At 38.8% G+C, this 24,251-nt stretch overlaps 1 protein-coding gene across 1 annotated transcript in view; it reads left to right on the top strand.

Annotated features, from left to right (window-relative positions):
- Nucleotides 1–24,251, top strand: part of DNAH11 (dynein axonemal heavy chain 11) — a 161,912-nt gene that overhangs the window by 48,477 nt on the left and 89,184 nt on the right. The window contains 17 exon segments of the mRNA XM_072851616.1: nucleotides 2,586–2,678; nucleotides 2,878–3,072; nucleotides 4,501–4,557; nucleotides 4,559–4,594; nucleotides 5,291–5,423; nucleotides 5,983–6,104; nucleotides 7,232–7,380; nucleotides 10,246–10,396; nucleotides 11,277–11,408; nucleotides 13,327–13,500; nucleotides 14,855–15,265; nucleotides 16,129–16,133; nucleotides 19,969–20,118; nucleotides 22,389–22,491; nucleotides 22,941–22,986; nucleotides 22,989–23,080; nucleotides 23,082–23,175. Coding sequence (XP_072707717.1) covers nucleotides 2,586–2,678; nucleotides 2,878–3,072; nucleotides 4,501–4,557; nucleotides 4,559–4,594; nucleotides 5,291–5,423; nucleotides 5,983–6,104; nucleotides 7,232–7,380; nucleotides 10,246–10,396; nucleotides 11,277–11,408; nucleotides 13,327–13,500; nucleotides 14,855–15,265; nucleotides 16,129–16,133; nucleotides 19,969–20,118; nucleotides 22,389–22,491; nucleotides 22,941–22,986; nucleotides 22,989–23,080; nucleotides 23,082–23,175 — 2,143 coding nt within the window.

The following is a 24,251-nucleotide window of genomic DNA, read 5'->3' as shown; positions in this document are numbered from 1 at the left end:
AGAGTAGGAATTATTCTGAAAAACAAAGAACGTATTCTGTTTGGATGAATGTTTCTTTAAACGTTCCCAAGTAAATACAGTGGAGGACTGTTTGAAAAATGGAAATAAAACATTGCTAAATAATTATTATACTAGAAAGAATTCATATTCAGAATAATTATCTTAAAAATCTACAACTTATAAAACTTGGAAGGTTTATCATTCCTTCCCTATATGTATGCTGTTTACCCATTTCCAACTGTATAATTTTTCACAAGACATTCTTAATATTCAGTTTTATTTGTGAAACAAGAGCTCAGAGAACTCTTCAACCTTAAGCCATAAACTCTAGCAAGCAGGGCCATTATGAAAGCAAAAGCAATTTTATTTTCATGCCTGCATAATTTTGAAATTATCTCTAAATATCCTGAAGTTTTTCTGGCACATTCTTGCAATGTTTCTAGAGATAATGAATTTAAACCTTGTATATCTTAAGATATCAATATTGTCTGCTTTACTAGAACAGGGATTCCTCGACTCTAATGATTATTTTGTCCTGTAGTCATTTTCTGAATTCAGAAAAATCATTTATACCATTGTCTGCCACTTCAATATTAATAATAGTAATAATAATATTAACATTAACATTTGAAGCAAAAGCTAGAATGTTCTTGTTTGTTTACTTTTTTAACCTTATTTGTTTTAATTTTAACGGACATGGGAGAAATGAAATCCCTTTGACAAAAATTCTGGGCTGCTGCAGAAAATACACAGGAGTTCAGAGAGCTCTGAAAATACTGGTCCAGTGTTGGGGCTTTTAGGACTTTCAATATACCCTTGGGGCACTAGGATCATAGCCTATGAAAACTGCTTCAGAAAAGAGTTGTCAGAGCTTTCAGTGCATATACTGTGAAGGAAGGGACTTCTGGTCCTGTCATGACATGGCAAATACCCTGGATGTCTTTAAAGTCCTTGTACACTGGACAATCCACATAGCAGGCTGCTGTAAAGATGCATAGCTTGCTCTTTAACAACCCGTCAGACTGCAAACCACCAAAAAATTTGGAAAAAAAAAAAAAAATCTTACCTAAATCTAGCAAAAACTCATTAAGCCCAGTATATCCCTAAATTTCCTGTTCTCCTAACCAGCTCTGTGTTTAACTTCTTTGCCTAGGTGTACCATTTGTAAAATGTAGAGCCTCATTTGTGATATATTTAGTGCATTTGATTCGCAGTTATAGCGTGCTGCTATGATGGAAGAGGATAGTGACATCTGTCAACTTTAAAAATTGTTAAGTTGTGGGTTTGCTACTGTTTGGGGTTTCTTTTCCTTTTTTTTTTTTTTTCTTTTGTCTTTCTTTTGGTTTGGGTGATAATACTAACTCAGCTGTATTTATATTGAAGTCCTAGGTGTGGTTGCAGCAAATGTTCTCAAACCCTACTGACTGGTAGCCAGTTTGGGTGCTGACAGCAGGGTAGTTGCAACCCCAGATAGATTTTTTTTTTTTTTTATTATTATTATTTTTTTATTTTATTTTATTTTTTTTAAGTTGCGGGAGGGGTAGTGTGCACACACTAAGGAAGCTGTAGACCACTATGAGTGGTGTGATGCATGCTGACATAAAGAGATGGTGGCTGCCATAACTCTTGGCCACAGCAAGACAGAGGTTAGAGAGGAGCTGATTATCTACATACTTAGCCAGCTGCTCTTAATAGTAGCTGGTCCCACTGCTGGTTAGATGAAAATTAACCATCTGGGATCTCTACAGCAGCTGCAAGATCACCTTTAAGTGTAGGTGTAGCCTTAAATTTAGAGAGCTGTAACTTCATGGTAGACCTCTTCAAATTGCAAAATTGGCTATTGGGGTACTCCGTTCAATCATATGAGGTGCTGTTCAAATTGTTTAAATCTCCAAAATGGTTCAAACTCCTTCTCTTTCTACTTGTATGTTACCTAGGAAGGAGAGGGAAAGAGGTGAGTGTTACACAGCCCTGGAAGAAGGAGAAAGAGGGATTGAAGAGCATGTGTGTGGTGGAAAAAGTTGTGCCTTCTGCGTTGGATATCTACCCTCCTCCGGCAGGGCTTAGGGAGGATATAGGCTTTTTCTCTGCCGTTCACTTAGCGAATGTTTCTAGGCTTTTCCTCTAGGCTGAGTACCTATCTGTTTCTCTTTTCCTTTAATTTTGGTGTTGGAGCTGGTTGCAAAATATGTTGATAATCTGTCCAGTCTTCTCTTTTGGAAACAGAAAAGTGTTGCTAGCATCAGGTCAAATTAGCAGAAGTTTGGCAGCAATTTTTTGCTTGCCTTGTTTCATCATGGAAGTATAGTTGCAATGAATACAATAATATTTGATGGTGCAAATTTTGCCATTTAAAAATAGGGAACAAAGTGGTGGTATACTAAAAATTAAATAGATATACACATTTCACCCATTTTTGATTTTTCTTTACTAGACTTCCAACACTGGCCTAAAGCCACTGCAAGACTACAAGGGAATAAAAAAGTGTCATTTTATTCTGTGTATAACCCAATTGTTTTCTTTGTAAACACTACCACTTAGTTTTATTTCCTGTGCTAACATGACTAGTTAAAATGTTTTCACAGGACCATTATGACTGGGGATTTCATGCTATCAAGTCAGTTTTGGTAGTTGCTGGCTCACTGAAACAAGGAGACAAGAACAGATCTGAGGATCAGGTAAAATCTTCACTTAAAAGCATCTAAGAGTAGAAGCTGTTTCTGGTGTTTTGCCTTTGAATAAAAACAGAATCCTAAAAAGACAAGGATTTAATGCTCTTACAATATGTGTATTTACCATCCTTTACCATCCTTTATGTGTATTTACATCCTTTATCATCCAATATGTGTATTTACATCCTTTATCACCCTTTTCTAGGCACTTATGCGAGCCTTAAGAGACTTCAATTTGCCTAAAATAGTGACAGATGATATCCCAATTTTCATGAGCCTGATCAGTGACCTGTTTCCAGCTCTGGATGTTCCAAGGAAGAGGAACCTGCAATTTGAACAGATGGTTAAACAATCTACCCTGGAGCTTCGCTTGCAGCCTGAAGAGAGCTTTATTCTCAAAGTAAAAGAATTCATTGCCTTTAATTACTCCCCTTAAGAGTTTCAATCAAAATAATTGCAAAGGGGTTGTATTAGACATGAAGGTTATTTTTGAGTATGTTACAGTATTGATAAGGTGTCCTCAATGTCTTGGTATTTCAAAGGCATTTTGTCATGGCAGTAATGCTCCTCTGTATGATAAATATGCCCGTAAGGAAACACGTATCCTGATCAAAAAAGCTGTCTACAATGACAAACATGTTTGTTTGTGTACAGTACCAAGCATTTGTACTCGGTAGCAAATTAATTGTTGGTGATTATTTATAGGGGAGGAAAGAAGAGTAAGGGAGCAAAAACATATAAATAAGAAAGCGTGGATTCGGAATGTGCATGGCTACATGTGACTTTTGTGTGTTCTGGTGTTTCTGTATAATATAATGCATATTGTGCTATACACATTAAAAACATGCATGTACATGTATGTATGCATGTATACTCATAAGAATTACTTGTGTATAAGCTAAATTTAAACACTAATCTTAGTTTGAATTACAGACAGGGTAAAAAGGTGAAACTGGTTAGTATACAGACCAAATAAAAAGTGTGCTTATTTGGACTACTAAGAAAGTATTTTCCCACCCTCCTTCAAGGAACATCCACATCTGCTGTATGCGATAGCACATTCCTTATCTTTATTAGGGTATATTAGAAACTGAGATAACCAAGCTGGTTAAATATGACTGATCTCAGGATTTATAAAGGATTTTCTGCTCTTGTCTATCTTGTTCCATTATCCTGACAGAAGGGTGAAAGACAATAAGCTATACCTTGGGGTATTATGAACTTTGCAATCAGCCTTCTATAGAGTATTTTGATTCCTGCTAACTGGGTGGATCAGAAGACGAGCACTGAGGATCATGGATTTGTTCCTATTGGACTTTAGAAAATCAGTGTGGATGCTCTTTGCTAAGACAGAAATCCATAAGCAGCCAAGCCATTTTCATTCTGTGGCTCACAGAACTATTTCTTTGGAAGAGATGTGTTACTAGTGGACTGATTTTGTGTTTTACCAAATTATAGCTGTTCTGAGTGTGGAATCCACTCTGCTAAAATGATGGCAAAATTGTGATAACTGTTCTGTATCCCTGGGTTGGCACAATCCTACTGGACTGTATGGCTGTCTAGCAGAACAGGATTTGTTCTCGCTTGTTGAGGTAACTGCATTCATTAATTTAAACCAATTCTCTTCCCATTTTCTAGGAGACAGTGTTGCTTGATGCAACATCGGCTCAGCTGAGGCAAATCTGTTGAGAAGGTGTAAGTTCATTTTTCCTGTTAAAGGGAATAGGAATGTGGAGGGGGAGATAATTTTTTGAATAATTGTGTCTCTGTAATAAGAAGGACAACAGGAGAGGAAAGGCGCTCACTGTGTATCCTTTTTGTGCTGTAGGTTGTTCAGCTGGAGGAGCTACTGGCAGTGCATCACTCTGTAACACATTTGTCTGACGTTTGTCATTGGAAATGTGGGGACTGGAAAGAGTAAGGTACCTGCCTGCTATGCTATGCAGCATGTTTTCTATCTTACATTGTAAAGAAATTGCCATGGTTCTTGTAGAAAACATTCTGCACATTGCCTTTGCCTTAGGCTGCAGTGTAATAACACACTGTAACACACTGTAATAACACACAATAACACACAGGCCATCCAGTCAGCGACATGATGTGCAATGGCAAAGCTCCAATGTTACAAGCAAATTCTACATTTTACGTGTTGTTTGCATGTCCCAAAGGAAAATTAATCGTGGCACCAAGTAATGAGCATTCGATTTGACAGATAGACTAAGTAATACTTTGTTCTGGAAGGAGAAGCAGGATGGTTTAATTAGGCTTCTAGACAGAAATAGTGGAATATATTGCCAAAACACTAGACAAATACTTCTAATAGATAATGCTTGTCCATTTCTGCTACTAAATGTTGGCAGCTGCATGGATTTTGTTCCCCATTTAACACTTTATATTACAATCGACTGCAGACTACAGCCATTTCAGAATGGGAGTCTCCTTTCCATCCTAGGCTTAATGGAAACTTGGGACTAAACTAGCACAGAGGTGTAAGTAAATCAAGGTGAACAGTTGACTGAGTGCAGGGATTTGCAGTCAGAGACCCAGTTCAGGAGGAAAGTCAAAGATTCCTGTTTTATCAAAATTGTGTCACTAATGTGCAGCCTGTTCCTCTTCAGATGCTGAAAGTTCTACATCACACATATGTGAACATGAAACAAAAGCCTGTTTGGAATGGCCTTAACCCAAAAGTTCTGACAGCTGATGAACTGTTCAGTTTTATACATGAGGCAACCCGAGAATAGAAGGATGGCAAGTAGCATACATGTTCTTACTAGGACCTGTTCCTGGAGGCATCGTTCTCTATCAGAAATGGACAAGTCAGAATTTGGAGAAGGTGTTAGAGACCAAGTTCTTGTGTTTTTCTGTGTTTTGATGCAATGAGATGTGGGTGCAGAGCACTGGTGGTTGTAGAAAGACTGGAGGCAGGGCAGGGTGCTAGTAAACAGAAAAGTACTAACCTGAACGATGCTGATTCAGCTGCCTTAAAGGGTGAGTTATTTTCTCCCCAGACCCATGAAACCTCCCATATCATTAAGACTAATGACATACTCTCCTGTAATCAAAACAGAAATAGGTCATTATTACATAAAACGTAGTAATTTTGCTGTATCAAGTGTTCACTGAAAATATTTCTTTATTTTACTTTGAATAACCACCTGATAAGCAAGCAAAGGAAAAAAACATGGTTTTGATGTTACAAAAACTTCTTGTTTCAGTGATGCATTAAGTCTTCTGAAGTTCTAATTGCTGTGCAGTGATGTTATTTAAGCACTAAAGTGATGGGATTCTACTGAAATATAATTTGCAGGTCTCTTGTCATCTCTTCTGAGAGAGTAGGCTAATATTACCCATGAGGGGCCAAAATGTTTCGTTTTAGATATAGATCCTGTGTGGATTGTGTTGCTCAACATTGTTATGGATGATAACACGGTGAGCAATTGAGAAGGAAGTACAGTGGCTTCCCCTCTACCTGTTTTCACATTTTCCTCTTCCTTTATTTTTCTGGAGATAGTTTGCAGTGTGCATTCCTTTTTTATTCTGTTCTTACAATTTCTTTGGTTTTCACTATTGCTAAGTAATATTTTAGCATCTGATTAACACATTATATCTTGCCTATTTTGTACAACAGAAAAACTTAAAGTAACCTACATATACTGTAAGCGTGATTGTGCCTCCTAGTGTATGAATTGATGTAATTCAAGATGTCAATCATAAGATTATTGAAACTGGTATTTGGAAAGCCTCTCAGTAAAATAGATTTAAGATTCCATGAGTGAAGTTCTCGCATCACTATACTAAGGAAGGCTAGTGTTAGGAAATCTAAATAGGTCAGTTTAAGAACTAGCGGTAGTATCCAGACTTCTTATTCCGTTCTTATCAATTATACAGCTAAACCAATTTTGTTGGCTGTCTGAAATGCTGTAATGTAATGAAATCCAAATCTGAAATCTGAATGTAACCTTAGGAAGGTGACTGTAGTTTAGCCCATTTCTTAGGTTTAAGTTCTTAAGACAAGAAAGCTTATCTAGTGACATGGTCTCTGGTTACTCAGCAAGGTGTCTGTCTGGTGCTAGCCACATAGCCTAACTTTAGCTAACGTACAGAAAGTGGCTTTTCCAAGGGACTTGGGGAAAAAAAAAAGGGACTTTTTTTTCAGAGCACCTAAGTTTAGACTCCTGCTCTGAATAATTTTCTGTTTATTTCCATTGACATTGAGAGAGACTTTGCCTCCCCTGCTTTTAGCAGCTTTCAGGAGAACTCACATTGGTGAAGCAGGCTAGTCATCTTTTGAATGAATTAAACTGTGAAAAACTCATACAAGATCAAGTAAAACCTTTTGGATTCCTCCTCCTCTGTGTTTCTGAAGTAAAAAACTATAGCCATGTTCGAATAAAGTTTGTTTAGCTACATTCAAGAAATAGCGTATATGCAAGGTGTTGCAGGTAATCCTTGCTCCTTTGTGGGGCTATAATAAACACACGATTCCCCTGATCATGTTCTTGTTAGACAGTGTATCCTAGCTTGCTTTTGCTGAAAACTTTACCGATGATTTCTAGGTTCTGACCCTTACAAGCAATGAGCGTGTCCCTATGACTCCATCAATGCGGCTGCTATTTGAGGTACACCATTTAAGAGCTGCTACCCCAGCTACAGTATCCAGAGCTGGTATTCTCTATCTGAACACCCAATACATGGGGTGGCATCCGTGAGTATCTGATGATATTAGTTAGCATCTTTAAGATACATCTTGAAGATTAATTGGGAATAGACTCCATTATTTATATTAATTCTTCCTTCTGGTTTTTATTCTGATAATAGCGGGATGATTTAGTTGGTGGCCATGTATATTCTCAAATATGAAGTCTGGAAAATTTCACTATCAGTTAAGTGTTTTATTTTCCCCTTTTATGTGTCCTGCTTAATCAAAGCAGTAGTGTGGTGGGTTGAACCTGGCTGGATGCCAGGTGCCCACCAAGCTGCTCTATCACTTCCCCCTCCTCAGCTGGAGAGGGGGAGAAAAATAAGACAAAAGTCTCCTGGGTTGAGATAAGGGCAGAAAAATCACTCAGCAGCTACTGGCACAGGCAAAACAGACTCAACTCGGGGAAATTAATTTTAATTTATTACCAATCAAAATCAGAGTACGGTATTGAGAAATAAAACCAAATCTTAAAGCACCTTCCCCCTACCCCTCCCTTCTTTGCAGGCTCAACTTCACTCCTGATTTCTCTACCTCCTCCCCGCGAGCAGCGCAGGGGCACGGGGAATGGGGGTTGCAGTCAGTTCATCACACGTCTCTGCCACTTCTTCCTCCTCACGCTCTTCCCCTGCTCCAGTGTGGGGGTCCCTCCCATGGGAGACAGTCCTCCACGAACTGCGCCAGCGTGGGTCCTTCCCACGGGCTGCAGTTCTTCACAAACTGCGCCAGTGTGGGCCCTTTCCACAGGGTGCAGTCCTTCAGGAACAGACTGCTCCAGCGTGGGTCCCCCATGGGGTCACAAGTCCTGCCAGCAAACCTGCTCCAGCGTGGGCTCCTCTCTCCATGGGGTCGCAGGTCCTGCCAGGAGCCTGCTCCAAAGCAGGCTCGCCATGGAGTCACAGTCTCCTTCAGGCACATCCACCTGCTCTGGCATGGGTCCTCCAAGGGCTGCAGGTGGGTATCTGCTCCACCGTTAACCTCCATGGGCTGCAGGGGGACAGCCTGCCTCACCATGGTCTTCAGCACAGGCTGCAGGGGAATCTCTGCTCCGGCGCCTGGAGCACCTCCTCCCCTCCTTCTTCACTGACCTTAGCATCTGCAGAGTTGTTTCTCTCACATATTCTCACTCCTCTCTCAGCTGCTGTTGCGCAGCAGTTTTTTCCCCTTCTTAAATATGTTATCGCAGAGGCACTACCACCATCACTGATGGGCTCAGCCTTGGCCAGCGGCGGGTCCGTCTTGGAGCCGGCTGGCATTAGCTCTGTCAGACATAGGCAAAGTTTCTAGCAGCTTCTCTCTCACAGAAGCCACCTCTCTAGCCCCCCCCGCTACCAAAATCTTGCCATGCAAACCCAATACAAGTAGTGAACTGACTGTCTGCTTTTTGTAATGCAAATTTGGCAGTAGCAAGAAGTGAATAACTTGGCTACTGTTCTCCAACAGCTTTTTAATAACTGTCACTATCTTTGATACTGTTAAGGACACTGGTTTGCATCAGCTTGGCTTTTTGTTTCTCTTACTCCTTTGGATCACGGTACTGCTCTTTTAACTTGTTTTATATCTATGCTTCATGCAAATTAATTATGAGAACAATGTTTTCTAAAGAATATGGGTTTCCATGTATAAAAGGGAATTTAGTTGTTCAAGGCACAATGCATTAACTTGAAGCAATCCAATGTCATCTTTTCCTTCTGCATTTGTTGAGCTGATCCAAAAGAGTTTTTACAAATTTTAGTAAGAAGTGAATCTTTTTAACATTTGTCAGTCGGTGTTTTTATTTTCAAGCAGCATTACTGCTGTTTCATGTCAAAACTCAATTTTGCAGCATTCCAATATGTCATCAATATTTCAGTCAGTTCTAACTATGGGTTAGAGTTGTATGCTGTTGGGACAAGAAGCCTTCAGTGTGCATACTTCCCAGAGGAATCTTGTCAGTAGGAGAATTTAATTAAACAGCATGAGTCTGTACAAGCTGCCCACCTAGGGTGATGAGGATCAGAGGACTGGTGAGGACATAGAGAGGCAATACAATCTCTCACAGCAAACAGAGGAGTGTAGAGATGGAAACAGTAGGCAACAAACTGAGTAAAATAGCTGTGAATGAGTAAATAATCAGTTTAGACTGTGTTTGACTAATACTGTGTGAACACGAGCAGGGGATAAAATTGCCTAATCCTTTGGAATATAGATAGTTAGGCATGTGGCTGCTAACCTGAAGCATGTGCTCTAGTTAGTATAATGGTAAGGAGTTTTAGACTTCATTGTGATAGGAACTAGCAGATGAGAAGGGTTACGTTTTTGTCTTCAATTACATATAGCCAGACTTTTCAGACAGAGTGGGTTATATATACTACTGTAGATATCTGCAGTACAAGTTATGTTGAACTTGGGTGTCACACAATCCTCGGTCTCGTGTACAGCTTACACAGTGGTATTTTAAATAGTCTGTTCTCAAACAACATAAAACAAATACAGAGTCCTTGCTCCCACCTGCTTTTTGGTGGTGCAGCCCTCTGAAAGTAGGAGTAAACTATCACCTAGGTCCTTTCTCCCTGCCCTCCCTGGAATAAAGGATGCAGTCAAGGAAAAGGAGTATAGCTATATGCCAGCATGCTCAACTGTCATAATAGCTCTTAGAAATGCCACAGCATGATGACCTTTGCATGAACAAATACAAATGTTGTAAGGCTGGCAGCACTTGTGTCTGACTTAGAGCCAGTGCAGTAGTATATGTGCATTGCACTAAAAGCAGTCACAAACAGTTCTCAAAAGTCAACAAAAGTTTGCATTTCAAACCTAGAGGGAAGAAATTTTGTATTTTTTCAACTTCTCTCTGATAAAAAATTGGTTGCTTTCCAATTTGTTTTGCAGGTATGTTGCCAGCTGGATAGAAACATGGAGATACCAATCTGAAAAGGTTAACTTGACTGTTCTCTTTGATAAATATGTGCCTCCTTACTTAGAACAACGCAGAACAAGATTTAAAACTCTTACTCCTATTCCTGAGAATAGTATGGTTCAGGTATGCATTAGGAGTAAAACTACTTATATTTTAAGAAACAGGATTTCTGAAACATCCACTGAGCATGTGGTCCTATGCAGGAGTAAAAATGCTTGAAATTACTGTGTATCTGAAACGTATGTGGGATAAAATTGAGAGGCTCTTATATATTGAACCTGGACCCTTATTTTGGAGACCTACAGGGATTAAGAGGTTTCATATTGCAGCAGTCCACTGTAACAAAAAGAAATGTAGTGTGTTTATGACACTGCACGTAATTCCCTGACTTCTCAGTTCTTGTGTTGCTTCTGTTAGTAACGTCTTAGATAGCTTAGGGTTACCCATTTCATCCCTCTGTACAAGCATTCTGCCTCTCTCTAATTAAATGCTCACTAAATTCATTAGCATTAGTTACTCTCATACTCTGATAATGAGGCCCTACGTTATTAAACGTTATTAAAGAATGGAGCTGAGCTCTGTTTCATATATAAATGATCTGATACTGCATATCCTTATGTTGACATTTTAAATCTACTTAATATGCCTTGTCAGTCTAAACTCTTCTGAGTTTTTGCCTGCTTCTAAATAAGTCAGTATGAGAGGAGAACACTAATTATTGAGTATGAGTGTTAAGAATTTGCCATAACATACATGCCTCTGAAGTGTGTCATCATCTTCATATACCTTGCTTTAAGTAGTGTAGAATTAAGGTATTTTGGCACATTTTATTAGAAGACCTCTTCATGCCTTTGACCTCTGAAAGGAGCTCCTAGACAATAAGGAAGCACAGCAAGGAGCTGCAGTCTCACTACTTAAATTTAAATACCTTCTTGAGGTCACTGTCACCTTCCTATGGAGTAAGACTCACAGGTCACTCTCTTCACATATTTATTTATTGCAGACACTCTGTTCTCTGCTGGATTGTTTGCTGACCTCTGAAAATGTGTCAATGGATTGCCCCAGAGAGCTCTATGAGATGTATTTTGTCTTTGCCTGTATTTGGGTATTTGGTAGGGCACTCTCTCAAGATCAGGTCAGTTAATGAAAATGACCACAATATCTCACTGTGCTTGAAAAACAGATATATATACACACCTACCTACATATTTAAACAGATATAAATACATGTATATGTGTATGTATATGTAAGTTTCTACTCACTAACACTGATAGGGGGTGCAGAGCAATAGCCCATGCATCTGATTTGTGGGCCTGTAATACTGTGTACTTCAGCTATCGGAGCTCATCTGTAAATGAGCTAACTTGACTGGAGGAAGCTGACTGCATACAGTGCAGAGTCATTTACCATGCATAGAGAAGCTGTGTTTACTGAGGGAAGTGTTACTGGTTGTACCTCTTTATCTATACTAAAATCCCTGTCAAGCAACAAAAAGTAATATGAGGGTCATGCCTACCAGAATTAAAGCATTTAGTAAAGGGCTGGACAGAAGTATGTTTAATCTCACCTGTTGGATTTATACTGAGAAATGTAGATATAAGCAAGACACCATAACACATTCCCCTTAGTGAGATTTTTTTTTTGTTGTGGTGCTATAAAGGTTTGAAGAAGAAAGTTCTAAAACTCTACAATTACTTGTCAGTGTTTTGCTTAGATAGACCTTCATTTCTTGAGAAATATCTAGTCATACTTGCCTCTTAAAGACTAAAAATAATACAGTTGGCTTTACTGTTTAAATTAGATGAAGCCCTTGTGAAGGAACAAATTTATACGTGCATCATCCATAGGTAAAGGAGCACCTTGCATACGTTGAAAAATCAGAAGCAACACATTATTGTATCAAGAGACTGGGAAGATCTTTTTTGGTCATATTGACATCTGTTTCCCTATCCTTCGAAGAAACTTGCTGTTCTGTGGACATACTCAGGAAGGTCTTGTCTGAAGCAAGTCATCTCTGGTCTCACAGCTATATAAATTTAAACAGAATTTAGAAGTTTTAGGAGATAAAATATTTGGGCTGGATGTGTGGTGGGTTAGCCTTGGCAAACAGCCAAACACCTGTTCAGCTGCTCGCTCGCTCCCCCTCCTCAGCATAGCAGGGGGAGAAAATAGGCTGAAAAAGCTTGTGGGTCGAGATAAAGACAGGGAGATTGGTAAGCAGTTACTCTCATGGACAAAACAGTCTTGATTTGGGGAAAATTAATTTAATTTGTTGCCAATTAAAATGGATTTGGGTAGTGAGAAACAAAGGCAAACATTAAAACAAAACCTTTCCCCCTCCCCTCCCCCAAGTTCAGCCTCACTCCTTTACTCCTGACTCTTCTACTCCCTCACTCCAAGTGGCGTAGGTGGATGGGGGGTTACAGTCAGTACACAGTGGTTTCTCTCTGCCACTCCTTCCTTCTCACACTTTACCCTTGCTCCAGCATGGGCTTTCCATGGGCTGCAGTCCTTCAGGGTGTATTCATCTGCTCCGGCATGGGGTCCTCGGAGGGCTGCAGTGTGGGTATCTGCTCCAGCAACATGGAGCTGCTCCTCCTCTTCCTCCTCCTCCTCCTCTGACCTTGGTGGTGTGCTGTTTCTCACTCTTTCTGCCCTGTCTTGAATATGTTTTCCCTGAGGTGGCACCAGCTTGGCTGAGGGGCTCAGCAGTGTCCCGCAGTAGGTCTGTTGGAGCTGGCTAGAACTGGCTATATCCAGCACAGGGCAGCTCCCATGCTCTCCTCACAGAGGCCACCTTGCAGCTCCCTGCTGCCAACATCTTGCCACCTGCGCTCAATCCAGGATGTCATCAAAAGGTGGCCTGTCTTTAGCCCCTTAAACAGCAGGAACGCTAAGATACTGCCTTGATGGTCTTGGTTATTTCATCACAGTCTACATGTATATGCATTTAAAAATAAGATTTATTTGTAAATCCGTTTTTCATATGTGCTCCACATGAATGTCTAGATATGGAAAATGCACTGTAAACAATTAATGTACCATTTTATAGCTTTCAAATTACCAAGCTGAATTCAGCTGCTGGTGGCTTAAGAAGATGAAAGCAGTGAAGTTTCCATCCTACGGCACAGTGTTCGATTATTACCTTGATCTAGAGACAAGGAAGTTCCTGCCCTGGGTGGATAAGGTCCTGAGTCCTGATGTGGATCCAGCTGCACCCCTGCAGGTACAGTGCACACCAGTGACCACACGCTGAGCATTGCTAGATGCAGGAACGTTTTAGGGTCTTGTCAGAAATTGTGACATCTTCTTAGATGTCCTGGAAGTAACGCGCTCTCTACATGTGTTTGGATAAATCCCTGCTATCTAGGCCATGTGCTTTTAGTTGAGTGTTGAGGATTAATGATGAAGTGATGCTTTTATTGATTATTTTGTTATTAAAGCACTCCTGAAGACATACCATATTCAAATTGTTAGTAGTTTATACTCTTTTTCCACAGTAGGAGAAATTCAGGCTCCAAGTCCATTTAATCATTGAAAATAGTGCCCACAGTAACAGTACACCACAAATTGAAGCCTTAAAATGTTTCTGTTCCCAGCTTTATGCACAGGTATTCTTTTGCCAGCTAAATGCCCTTCATACTAACAGAAGTGTATGAGGTCTAGGGGAAGCAAATCACTTTATCACCTTTCCACTATGCTCTTGATCAACTTACAAAGTTAGAGTTATATTTGTGGAATACAAATGGTAGAAGTTATGCTAGTATGATATATACCTGTCAGTGGAGAAATAGGAAGCATGAGCTATTAATTGTAATTGCCTCAGTCTGGGGGTTTGGTTGTTTTTGCTCTTTTTTCAGTGTGATTTGCATAGAATATTCTCAAATGCTTCATGGTGTTTTGATTGCATTAACTTCTAGGTCTTTTTCTTTTTAAATGCTTAGATGAGTAGGAATTTTCCTGGGGAGATTAAAAGTTTGTGGGTATAGAAACATGGAGCTGATGATCAAAAGACATTATCCATTACCAGCTATCCTGTAACAAGTTCTCTTTAAGGATTAATACTTCGTAGGAAAATACAGAACTTGGAAAATAAATCTTTATCAGGCAATGAAGGTTTTAGGTGCTCAGAGTAAGTAAAGCTAATCTATTGCCAACTATTTGACCAAACGGTTTTAGGTATGCTGAAAGCCAGGCCAAGAAGTAAATGGAAATACTAATTGAAAAATTAAACCAACTACCTGTTGTACCAGCCTTTGTTACTCTACCAGTTTTTGGGAGACTGGTGTCCTGGAAAGGTTGAGATGGAACCAATGCATTTCAGCCACAACCTGATTTCAAAATCTTCCTACTAGAAGAAATTGAATACAAATTTTCAAGTAGAAATGCTGTGTAAAAAGTAATCCAGTAGAACATTTTGTTCTAGTAATTATGTTTGAGAACATGAGAACAGTGTATCCTGTTTCATTGCTTTTTAGAATTCAGTCCTAGCCAGCGAGAGACAGAAATTACTGTTTGCTTTTAAAACTAAACGGTGTTGTGCAAGTGTTTGATCCCCCCCCGCCCCTTTTCAATTTCAGGCAATCTTTGCTCACGCATCTGAGACTACACGTCTCAAATATTTTGTTGATTTACTCTTAACAAAAAGCAAACCAGTCATGCTTGTTGGAAATGCTGGAGTAGGAAAAACAGCGTTTGTAGGCGATAGGCTTGCTGCTCTCTCTGAAGACTACCTCCTGGCTAACATCCCTTTGAACTACTACACAACATCACCAGTGCTCCAGAGTAAGTTCCATACAGATGCAAGAAACCTATCTTGCCTCAACAGCAAAGGTGAAAAATACTACACAGTTATTACGATCTCATTACAGCTGTTGGCTACTGCTGTTGTCTGGGTCTTGGCAAGCTCATTGCTTCGCAAAGCGGAAAAGTTAGTGAAGTTGGGGCGGGCAAGAGGAAAAGAGGAGGATGAAACTGTTTGCAGCAAACTGGTACTGACACTGCTCCCACAAGTTGCTCTGTGCTTGTGGATAAGAGAAAAATTGGCTTTACCTATGTTAAGAAGAAGCCTTGAGCCAGCTTTGGCTAGCCTGGGTGTCTCTGCATTGTGCCTGTAGATGTACCAAAAAGGACAGTCAGGAGTTGGGCTTGCTTTTGCTAGGCACCATACAATCCCCGAGGAGGGGCAATCCCTGTGTAGAGAAGTTTGGAGTCTCCATAGGCAAGATGGATGCAGAGCAAAGGAAATGTTAATATAAGACACAAACATAGGCGGCTGTATGGTGGCCAAAAACATTACACTGGTGGTAGGTTTTGGAACAAGAGGAGTCATACATTCAAAGTAAAATAGGCTCATAAAAGCTTTGTGTGTCTTCTGCTTTTCATGAGCAACACAATCAAGGGAGAGCCCCTCTGCCAGTGGATATGCCCTCTTTGCCTTCTTTTTTCATCCTTACAGTAATTTGAACTGATACAACCATACAGAAAAAATGACGTGCCCTATTCACTATACAGCTTTTTACAGCTGTGAAAAGCACTAGAGAAAGAAGTTAATACAACTGTCTTATCCTCTCATGTCTGGGAGAAGATATAGAAAACAACTTCTCACTTTTAAAAACTTTCCAAAATGTAAGGAGTCTTTAGATAAAATCTTTAGAAGTATTTAAGTTTGCTTGATGCTTAATTTAACTGCTTGTGCAATCAAATTTTTAATTTTTAGCCAATCTACATTGCTGCTAATGGATCAAATTGTCACTAGGCTTAAAAAAATAAGTATAAATCCACAAATCTCTATTGAATAACTTTTTACACTGCTTTTTCTTTCCTGTCTCCTGTTTATTTCTTCTGTATTCAGGTCAGGTAAGCAAATACTACTTTCAGTTTACTTTGTACCTTAGTTTATTCTTTGAAGTGTTTCCAAATTCATGTTAACTTAGAATCCTGCATTAACAGAACTTAATCTCCTTTTTGCCCCTCAAAATGAATGGAGACATTTGGGGAAAAGAAGTCTGCTGCGCATCAGAGTGAGATCATGAACCGATGTAAACTGTTATAGCTCCTTTAATGGGGAATCAGCCTTAAAAAGTTTTCAGATATTCCTCTGCTCCGAGAGGGACTTTTTTAGCTAATGATTGCCATTCCAAAAGCAACCATGACCAAGGCACTAGAGCACAAAGGCATAACACTTCTCATTGCAAAGAGGGACTGATGAAAGGAGCTCCTAGGCAGCAAAGGCTGTGTATTCTTCTTGCAGGATTCTTAAATAAATCAAACAGGTGAAGTCAGCATGACAGGGGCTTTCTCTCCAAGTGTATCACACCCACCAACTGTACATAACATTGGGGAGTTTATGAACCTTTAAGGATTTGCTATCAAATGTTAGTAGTATTCCTTCAGATTTCAAGTTAAGTCAGTATTGTAAAACATCCACCGCTCCTTCTAAGAACTATTAAGGGACGAACAAAGAAGTGGACTCCTCTGGTTGTCTGCAGCTCTTCTTTCTGTCCGCTGCTCTTCAGCCAAGTCCCTCTTGTTAAATGCTCTGCTAGCAAGTCCTCTGCTGATCACAGCAAGTGAAGAACTGTGTGACAATTCAGAAGCAAATATATTGTGTTGGCTTTCCATTGTGTTTACATTTCTTTGGTGAGCTGTGATGGAATGATTTTATTCTGTCATGTATAGCTCAAAATGGTGGCCTCTTACGTTGTTTTTGTGTTTGTGTGTACCAATGCTTCTTCCTATAAAATGCATTCAAGTGATACACTGAAATGCCTTCCTTATGTGTTTTAGGCTACCACTCCAAGCAATTGTTTGGAACAATCAAGTTGTTTAATTTTTTTAATGGAAAGAGGCATTCACATCAAATTACACAAATGAGCAATTTAAATTAAGTTTCAGTTCAAAAAGAAGAGCTTAAGAGCTGAACTTGTTGAAGTGTAGTTATTCACTACATTGCCATGTTATTTCCATAGTTTAGAGGTGGAAAGATTTTTCTTACAGATCATGTCACTTTTAATCTGCAGTATTTTCTGCCAGCTCCCATCTTATCTGTATCCACATAACTTTTTTTGAGGTATCTGCTAGAGTGGGTGAGTTTAGCATGTAGTGTTGGGTTTTATTTAGCATTCCCCCAAGGCATATGACTCACCCACTCTGCCTCTAGAACAGCAGAAAGTTTCAAAATGTTACGTGATGGAGGCAGGTTCTGATGCAAGCTAATATTGGTATGCTATGTTTGGGGTCTTCAATAGTACTAAAGTCTGGAACAGTGCCACAGAGAAGAAATTTGCATAAACATTTATGTACAATGGAATTTAGTACAATATATTTCCTTATTGTACTGCAATAAGACAGTATTAAAAAAAAATAGGAGTAATAGATTATAATTGTCGACGCTATTTAGAATTTAGATAAGGTTAAGGATCAAGAAGGAGTATTCCTAATTTTGGGTTTAAAAGTACAGTTATATATGTACCTCAGCTAAAAGAAGAAGAAAATCTTCTTTTACATAAGATTTTAAGGTAATTAAGGTACTTTAAACCTTTCATATGCACATAGTTTCTGTAAAAAGTTTTTTCCTCTCTGTGGTAGAAAAGCAGGATAAGTGTGGTCACAGCTTTTTTCCCCCAAATTTATGAACATGCAGTTGCAAATATGTTGAGGTTGTACATTTCTATCTTGTCCTCCAGCACACCTTCACTTTTTATCTGCTTCTTTTCTTCTCCACAGTCAGTAACTATCTTTTTAGCTGACTGTGACTAGACGGAAATGTCCTTGGAATCATTTGTTACCTTTCTTGAATTGGCCAGACAGAATCACTGTTGAGGTTTGCAGATTATTTATTTCACTGTTTGAAGAATCTAAGATGACAACACAATACTCCTTTTGTCCTAATGGAAAGTGTTTGCAGTGATATATTTGTTTATACTACTTTGCCTAAGAAACCAAGAAGTCTGCCACAAGTCAGAACCGTGGCAGGGCTATGACAGACAGCATTCAGCTGTCACTATGCAAGTGCAGTTTCCATTTCCTACAAGCTCTTGTGAACGTGTTGCTCAGTTTAAAAAAAAAACAGGACAAGTGCAAAAACATATGCTTACATTTCACTGGTTTTTTTTTTTTAGTCTAACCCAAAGGTTTTTAACATACAGCCTAATACAATGGAAAAAAAGAAGTCTGTAGCCTGCATTTTTTTCCTATTCTACTTATTATACATGGAACTGATGATAATTTTTTTTTTTTCCCCTCACCCTCCTTTCTTTTTGACAAATATTAAAGTCACAAAAAATGCGGGCTTGGTCATCTCAAAACCAATAGCAGGTGTAGCCCAAATTCACAACACTATTGACTAGACGAAAAAAACCTCAGCTAGATGCACAGAATTTTTGAGAAATCTTCTTCCTCTTGCCCAGCAGTATTGAGTGAGAAATCTCATTCATATAAAATCTGAATTAAATTCTCTCCTGTGCTGCAAGGGTTGTAACCACCATCTTCCCGAAATGTTTCATAACCACCTTTGGTTCAGACCCCTGCTCTGAATGAGGCAGAGAGAGCTTTTAAAATAAGGCTGCTCACCAAGGATGAGACCCCCAGTCACTGAGACATGCTGAAAAGTTTTCCTTGAAGTCCATCTATTACTGTGGTTTCATTTTGTGCAAAACATCTATGTGATCATTTAGACAAAAATATATGACCTAGGAAGGAAGAGAGATGAGATTGTTAGTTTCCAGTCCTGCTTTTAATAAATTCCTAATGATTTCTGCAGGTTCTTATTTCCATGCACAAAATAGAAACAGTGCAATTAGAAACCAAACTTCCATGGATGATGAATCCTTTCTTGTGAGTCTGTGGAATACTTCACTAGGTGGCAAAAGTTGAGGATCACATCATACCAAAGTTCAATATTTTAATAATGCTTAATACAAGTGGTTTTCTTCTGTATTTTCAAGATGACTTAGCAGCTTTCTGTACTTACTCTTCCCTTACACCTCTAAGGGAAGCAGTGCAGTTGGATAAAAATTGTATAAACTCAAAATTTATGTCTAAAGATTCTACAGTTCTGATGAATACGTAAGGGTATTTGAATTAATTTGTTCACTGTTGTAGTAATTTTGTTATCTGATGGTCTGCATTCAGTGTCATGTAAGCACCTCATTTTGGGGAACAGGCTGAAATGTAATACAATCAGCTTAATATTCCTTAGTAAAGGAGATGCCACTCTAGTTTCCTGATTAAATGTCCTGATTAAATGATATTTATCATTCATATTTTTACACTTTACATATGGTAAAGTCCTTGTTTAATCCTTCCCAAGAGAAGGAGAAAATAATTTACTTCACTGATAAACTTGCTGAGTGTCAGGATACCTAGGGATTTCACATTCAAAGCATTTCAGATCCAAAGGATGCAGATGGATATGCAGTGAGATTTTCAAAAGCTGTGAAGTAGTCAACTAACTAAATCAACAAGACTCTTCTGGAATTCAGAATCCCAGTGTGATGTTTTTTCAAAGGCATTCTGTGAGTTTGTGATTACTAAGGACTTCAATAGTTCAAAAACCCTTGTAGGTGGTGAAATGTTTCATAAATTTTAGCCAGCATGATTTTGAATTCTTGTTTTGTTTAGTTTCAGCATTGCTTAATATGGTAATCATTTTTATGTATCTTGTGTTACTTTTGAGAAATGCTTGAAAAAGAGCTGGGGAAAAAGCTGGTCATAACTATGGTCCAGTAGGAAATAAGAAACTTATCTATTTTATGGATGATTTGAATATGCCTGAAGTGGATAGATATGGAACAGTTCAACCTCATGCATTGATTCGACAGCATATAGATTAGGGACACTGGTAAGCATATACTTCTTACTTAACGTTATGCTATAATTTTTATATTGTGGCCCACAATGTGATCTCTAAACCACATAGAAACAGAAAGCTTCAAAGAGAATTGCTTAAACGGAAAAGCATAGTCTCCTGGAGGTTATAAACAGTTTTAGAAAAGAGAAGCATAAAGTGAAGGGGCTGTAGAGAGTGTCAGAAGGAAAGTATCCTTCAGCTGCTCCTGATGGAGCTGCTGGATACTGACCCCATTGATTGACCTGATGAGAACAGGGATGTATGAGAAACAGAAATTGATTCCCTGAATTGCAGCCTGCCAAATGTTCAGCTTATACTACCACCTATCTTTTCATCACCCTGTAAAGACAGCAGACAAAATTCACAGAAACTTTACGGTACTAGTTCAAATGCATGATCTTTCTGTGCCATGAGAAGAAAAACACAGAAGATGACCACTGAAGGATAATTAAGTTGATTTGGGCAATTAAGGTAATTATCTTCTTGCTTTCCAAAGGACAATTTAATTTTTTGGCAGTGAAAACATTATTAATATCCTTTTATCAGAGTCTGTGGAAGGAGAAAGTCTTTAGTTTAAAATCAACTGATTAGTGTTTGATTTTGTTCTGTTACAGGAGGAGCTACATCTTCAGTAAATACTTAGTTATTATAAATGCACATTAGATTCTTGTTCATATACAAGCATGTCACGTGACATGAAGAAAACATGCGACACACAAAGAAAACATTGTGAATGATCTGGTGGATAAAGGAGAAAAGTAATCAAACATTTAAAAAAAGTTAAATGCACATCTGTCTGTGTATTGTAGCCTTACAATTTTTGTTTCATCATGGGTTCTTCTTTTCACTGGCACGTACACTGTGATCTGACTGTAATTGTGACTGAGGTGAGGCAATAGCATCTGTACTGTTCTTGCATCTTTTAATGCAGATTCAGTCGAATCATATAAGCTTCTCACTAGGTAATACTTCATCTGATGAAGGAATGATACCAGCTGTCAGCTGAATATCTTGTTAAGGAATGAGATGTAAAGAGAAAAAAGGAAGTGACTGCTCAAATCTGAAGCATCTCTAGCTTGGAGAGATCAATCAGGTCTAATTCAGTGACATGCAAAGCTAACGTCTCCATGCCCTTTTGTTTTCTTCCCAGAGCTATAAGGTATTCTAGCCTGGAATCTTTTTGTTTTCTCACAAAGGTTGAAAATTTCAGATCTTAAAGGTTCCTACTGCTTAAAACTGTTGATGTTTCTTTCTTTTGAATTGTTTTTAATTGTTTCTTTTGAAACAAAACCAAACAAAAAAATTAAAAATCTCCATTTTACAAAACAAATCAAATTAGGAAAAAGTTGGTCATGCCATTCAGGAATTTTGAACATAACCATTTGAGAATTCTAAAATAGAGTAAAATTTGTTGCAAATGCATGGAAAGAAAGAGAATGTATTATACTATGAAGTTCTGGGGAGGATTTGTTGGTTTAAGCAGGGAGTGCCTGCATTATTAGTTTTTCTTTTACTGTGTTTTTTTAAAGATGGTAGCTGTTTGGCCTAGTTGAGTTGTATGCTAACTTCTAAAGAAACAAGACTGTCTTCAGATCTGGGCAATCAGAACTCAAATTGCCAGCTACTGAATGCCTCTTATTTATTTATTTGGTTGGTTTTTGTTTATTTAAAGTGGCCTCCTTTTAAATCACCTGGAGCTATGTCATCTGGAGAGCCAGAAACAGTATCTATTGGATGATGCTGCAAAAAAAGGAGTGATCTTTTAAGCGTGCCACCTCCTACTCTGTGATGTTTTCTCTTAGGTGTGCTTGATGCCAGTTGTTTTACGTAGCTCTTGGAGCCATTTCTTCATACATGTCAAGAAGATCTTTGCTGTTTTTTTCTTATTGGAATCTGTTAATTTTGTCTTATCTATCATGGTTGTATGCATTCTCAAACTGATTTGAACTTCCTTTGTCCGTGTTGTACACATGCAAGTTGGTTTGGAGACAGTTTCATTCAAAAACCTCTCTCATCATCAGAATGTTTTGTGAGAATGTAATATCTTCATTTCAACAAAAATGTTGAACATAATATTATGTGATAGAAATTGTGTGATTTTTCTTAATTTTAAAATGTCCATCCTAATTTGATACTTCTGTGGCCATTTGTATTCCAGATTTCCCACAGAGCAGAAAGGTTGGTTCTTCCACTGAGATTGAGCCTGGAAAATGTACAGTATTTTGTCACTACTATTAATCAAGCTACATTTTCTTTCTCAGGTATGATAGGCAGAAGCTAACTATTAAAGAAATTCATAATTGTCAGTATATTGCCTGTATGAATCCAAGTGCTGGCAGCTTCGCTATCAGCCCTAAGCTCCAGGTATGGTTTGAAGTGTCATATTATAGCAATCCTGTTTTTAATACATGAGATAATTACTATTTAGCTTTTCACTGCAATAGGAAGGAGATTAAAGGGGATAGGAGAAAACATAATGTCTGAAACTTAGTACAGGTTCAAAATCCTGTTGTTCCTATAGCTAAACAGAAAGAGACAAACCATATTTATTATGATATTGAGATTCCCCTGAATTTCATAGCAATTGCAATCTCGTGGGGTCCTTCACCTGGCAGACGTGCCCCTGGAGCTCGTAGCCAGACATTCAAGTGCTGTGGAACTGCATCAAGGATGAGGCTAGAAATGAAGTATTTTCTGTGACACACAAGTAACTGTATTTTCACCAGGCTGTATTGTCATTTAATACTTCATTGACTCTTAACTGCTGTCTGATGCTGAAGAATCGTTATCTCTTTTTCCCTTTTGATTTTCAGAGACATTTTGCAGTATTTGCTTTGAACTTCCCTTCTTCAGATTCCCTGACTATAGCAAGCTAGTTTGCTTCCACTTCCAGCAACGTGCTTTTACTCCATCAGTAATCAAGAATATTCCAGCCATAGTGCAAGCAACCATATGGCTTCAACCAGGTGGTGGTTCAAAACTTCCCACCAGCTGCTGTTAAGTTCCACTATATCTTTAACATGAGAGACCTCTCCAACGTCTTCCAGGTCTATATCATGGGTTAACTTTCTACCTAACAACACTCTATTATTGCTGCTCTTTATTATTTAATGATGTAAATTGGCCAGTGGACCAACGAAGGACAGATGGCCTTTGTACAAAGTAGAAGATAGTCCCTGCCCTGAGGTGACTATGGTCAGGTAGATGAAAAGGGTACAAAGCTGAGAAAGAAAAGATGCTTAGTGGAAATAAAGTAATGGCTTGCAAAGTTTGCTATGCTTGCTTATTATTTTGAGAAGAGAAGGTCAAACTTTGTTCGGAGGGAAGAACAACTTTCTGGAGACTAGGTAGAATGAAACAGAGATTGAAGAAGTTCTGAAGCAGGGGATGAAGCCAGTAGCCGAACATCAGAGCAGGGATTAAAGAGAAAAATGAGGAAAGGATATAATATGGTCAGCAAATCCTGGTCCCTCTTGTAAAATCAGGTGAGACTGGTCCTGGTTTGGTTTTACCTGCTTTCCTGTTCCGTGGAGTGCAACTCTGTTCTCTTCCAGAATATTTTTCTTGCCTGCCCACCCCATGGATCATTGTGAACTGTTAGCAAGGAGGCATGGATTTGTCAGGTCTCCTACTGCCCTGTATAACACATACCCAGTTTGATGGGGATGCACTGGCCCATCATGCACACTTGCACGCATCCTGGTGTGGAATTTAAGGAAGGAAGTTTGAGGTGACAGTTGAGAAAGTGCTAATTTCATCATGATAAACTGTGTCCTGTTTTCTTGAGTGGTATTGCAAAACAGGGCTAGTGAACACGTAAGGTCCTGGTAGTGCTGATACTTCCCTGTGTCCTGTACTATACCAGGGGCTCAAATCCTAATTGAGTCACCTAAGTGCGTCAGTCAGTGGAGAGCCGACATTTGTTTTAATTATGTTTTGTACGCTCAGTTGGCTAAAGAACTTGCTAATTTAGAGACTTTCTGGTTCATGTTAAAGAACATATAGTTTCAAGCACGATGCGTGTTGGGTCTCTACTCAGAATGATTAATGCCTTTTAAGGGAGACTAACTGATATCCTGCAGGGTGGCCTATTTTAATGCCAGATGACAGCATTTAAAAAAAAA

The sequence above is a fragment of the Ciconia boyciana genome, chromosome 2 (genome assembly GCF_034638445.1).
Source record: "Ciconia boyciana chromosome 2, ASM3463844v1, whole genome shotgun sequence".
Taxonomy (NCBI): domain Eukaryota; kingdom Metazoa; phylum Chordata; class Aves; order Ciconiiformes; family Ciconiidae; genus Ciconia; species Ciconia boyciana.
This window is presented reverse-complemented; position numbering and strand designations above follow the sequence as displayed.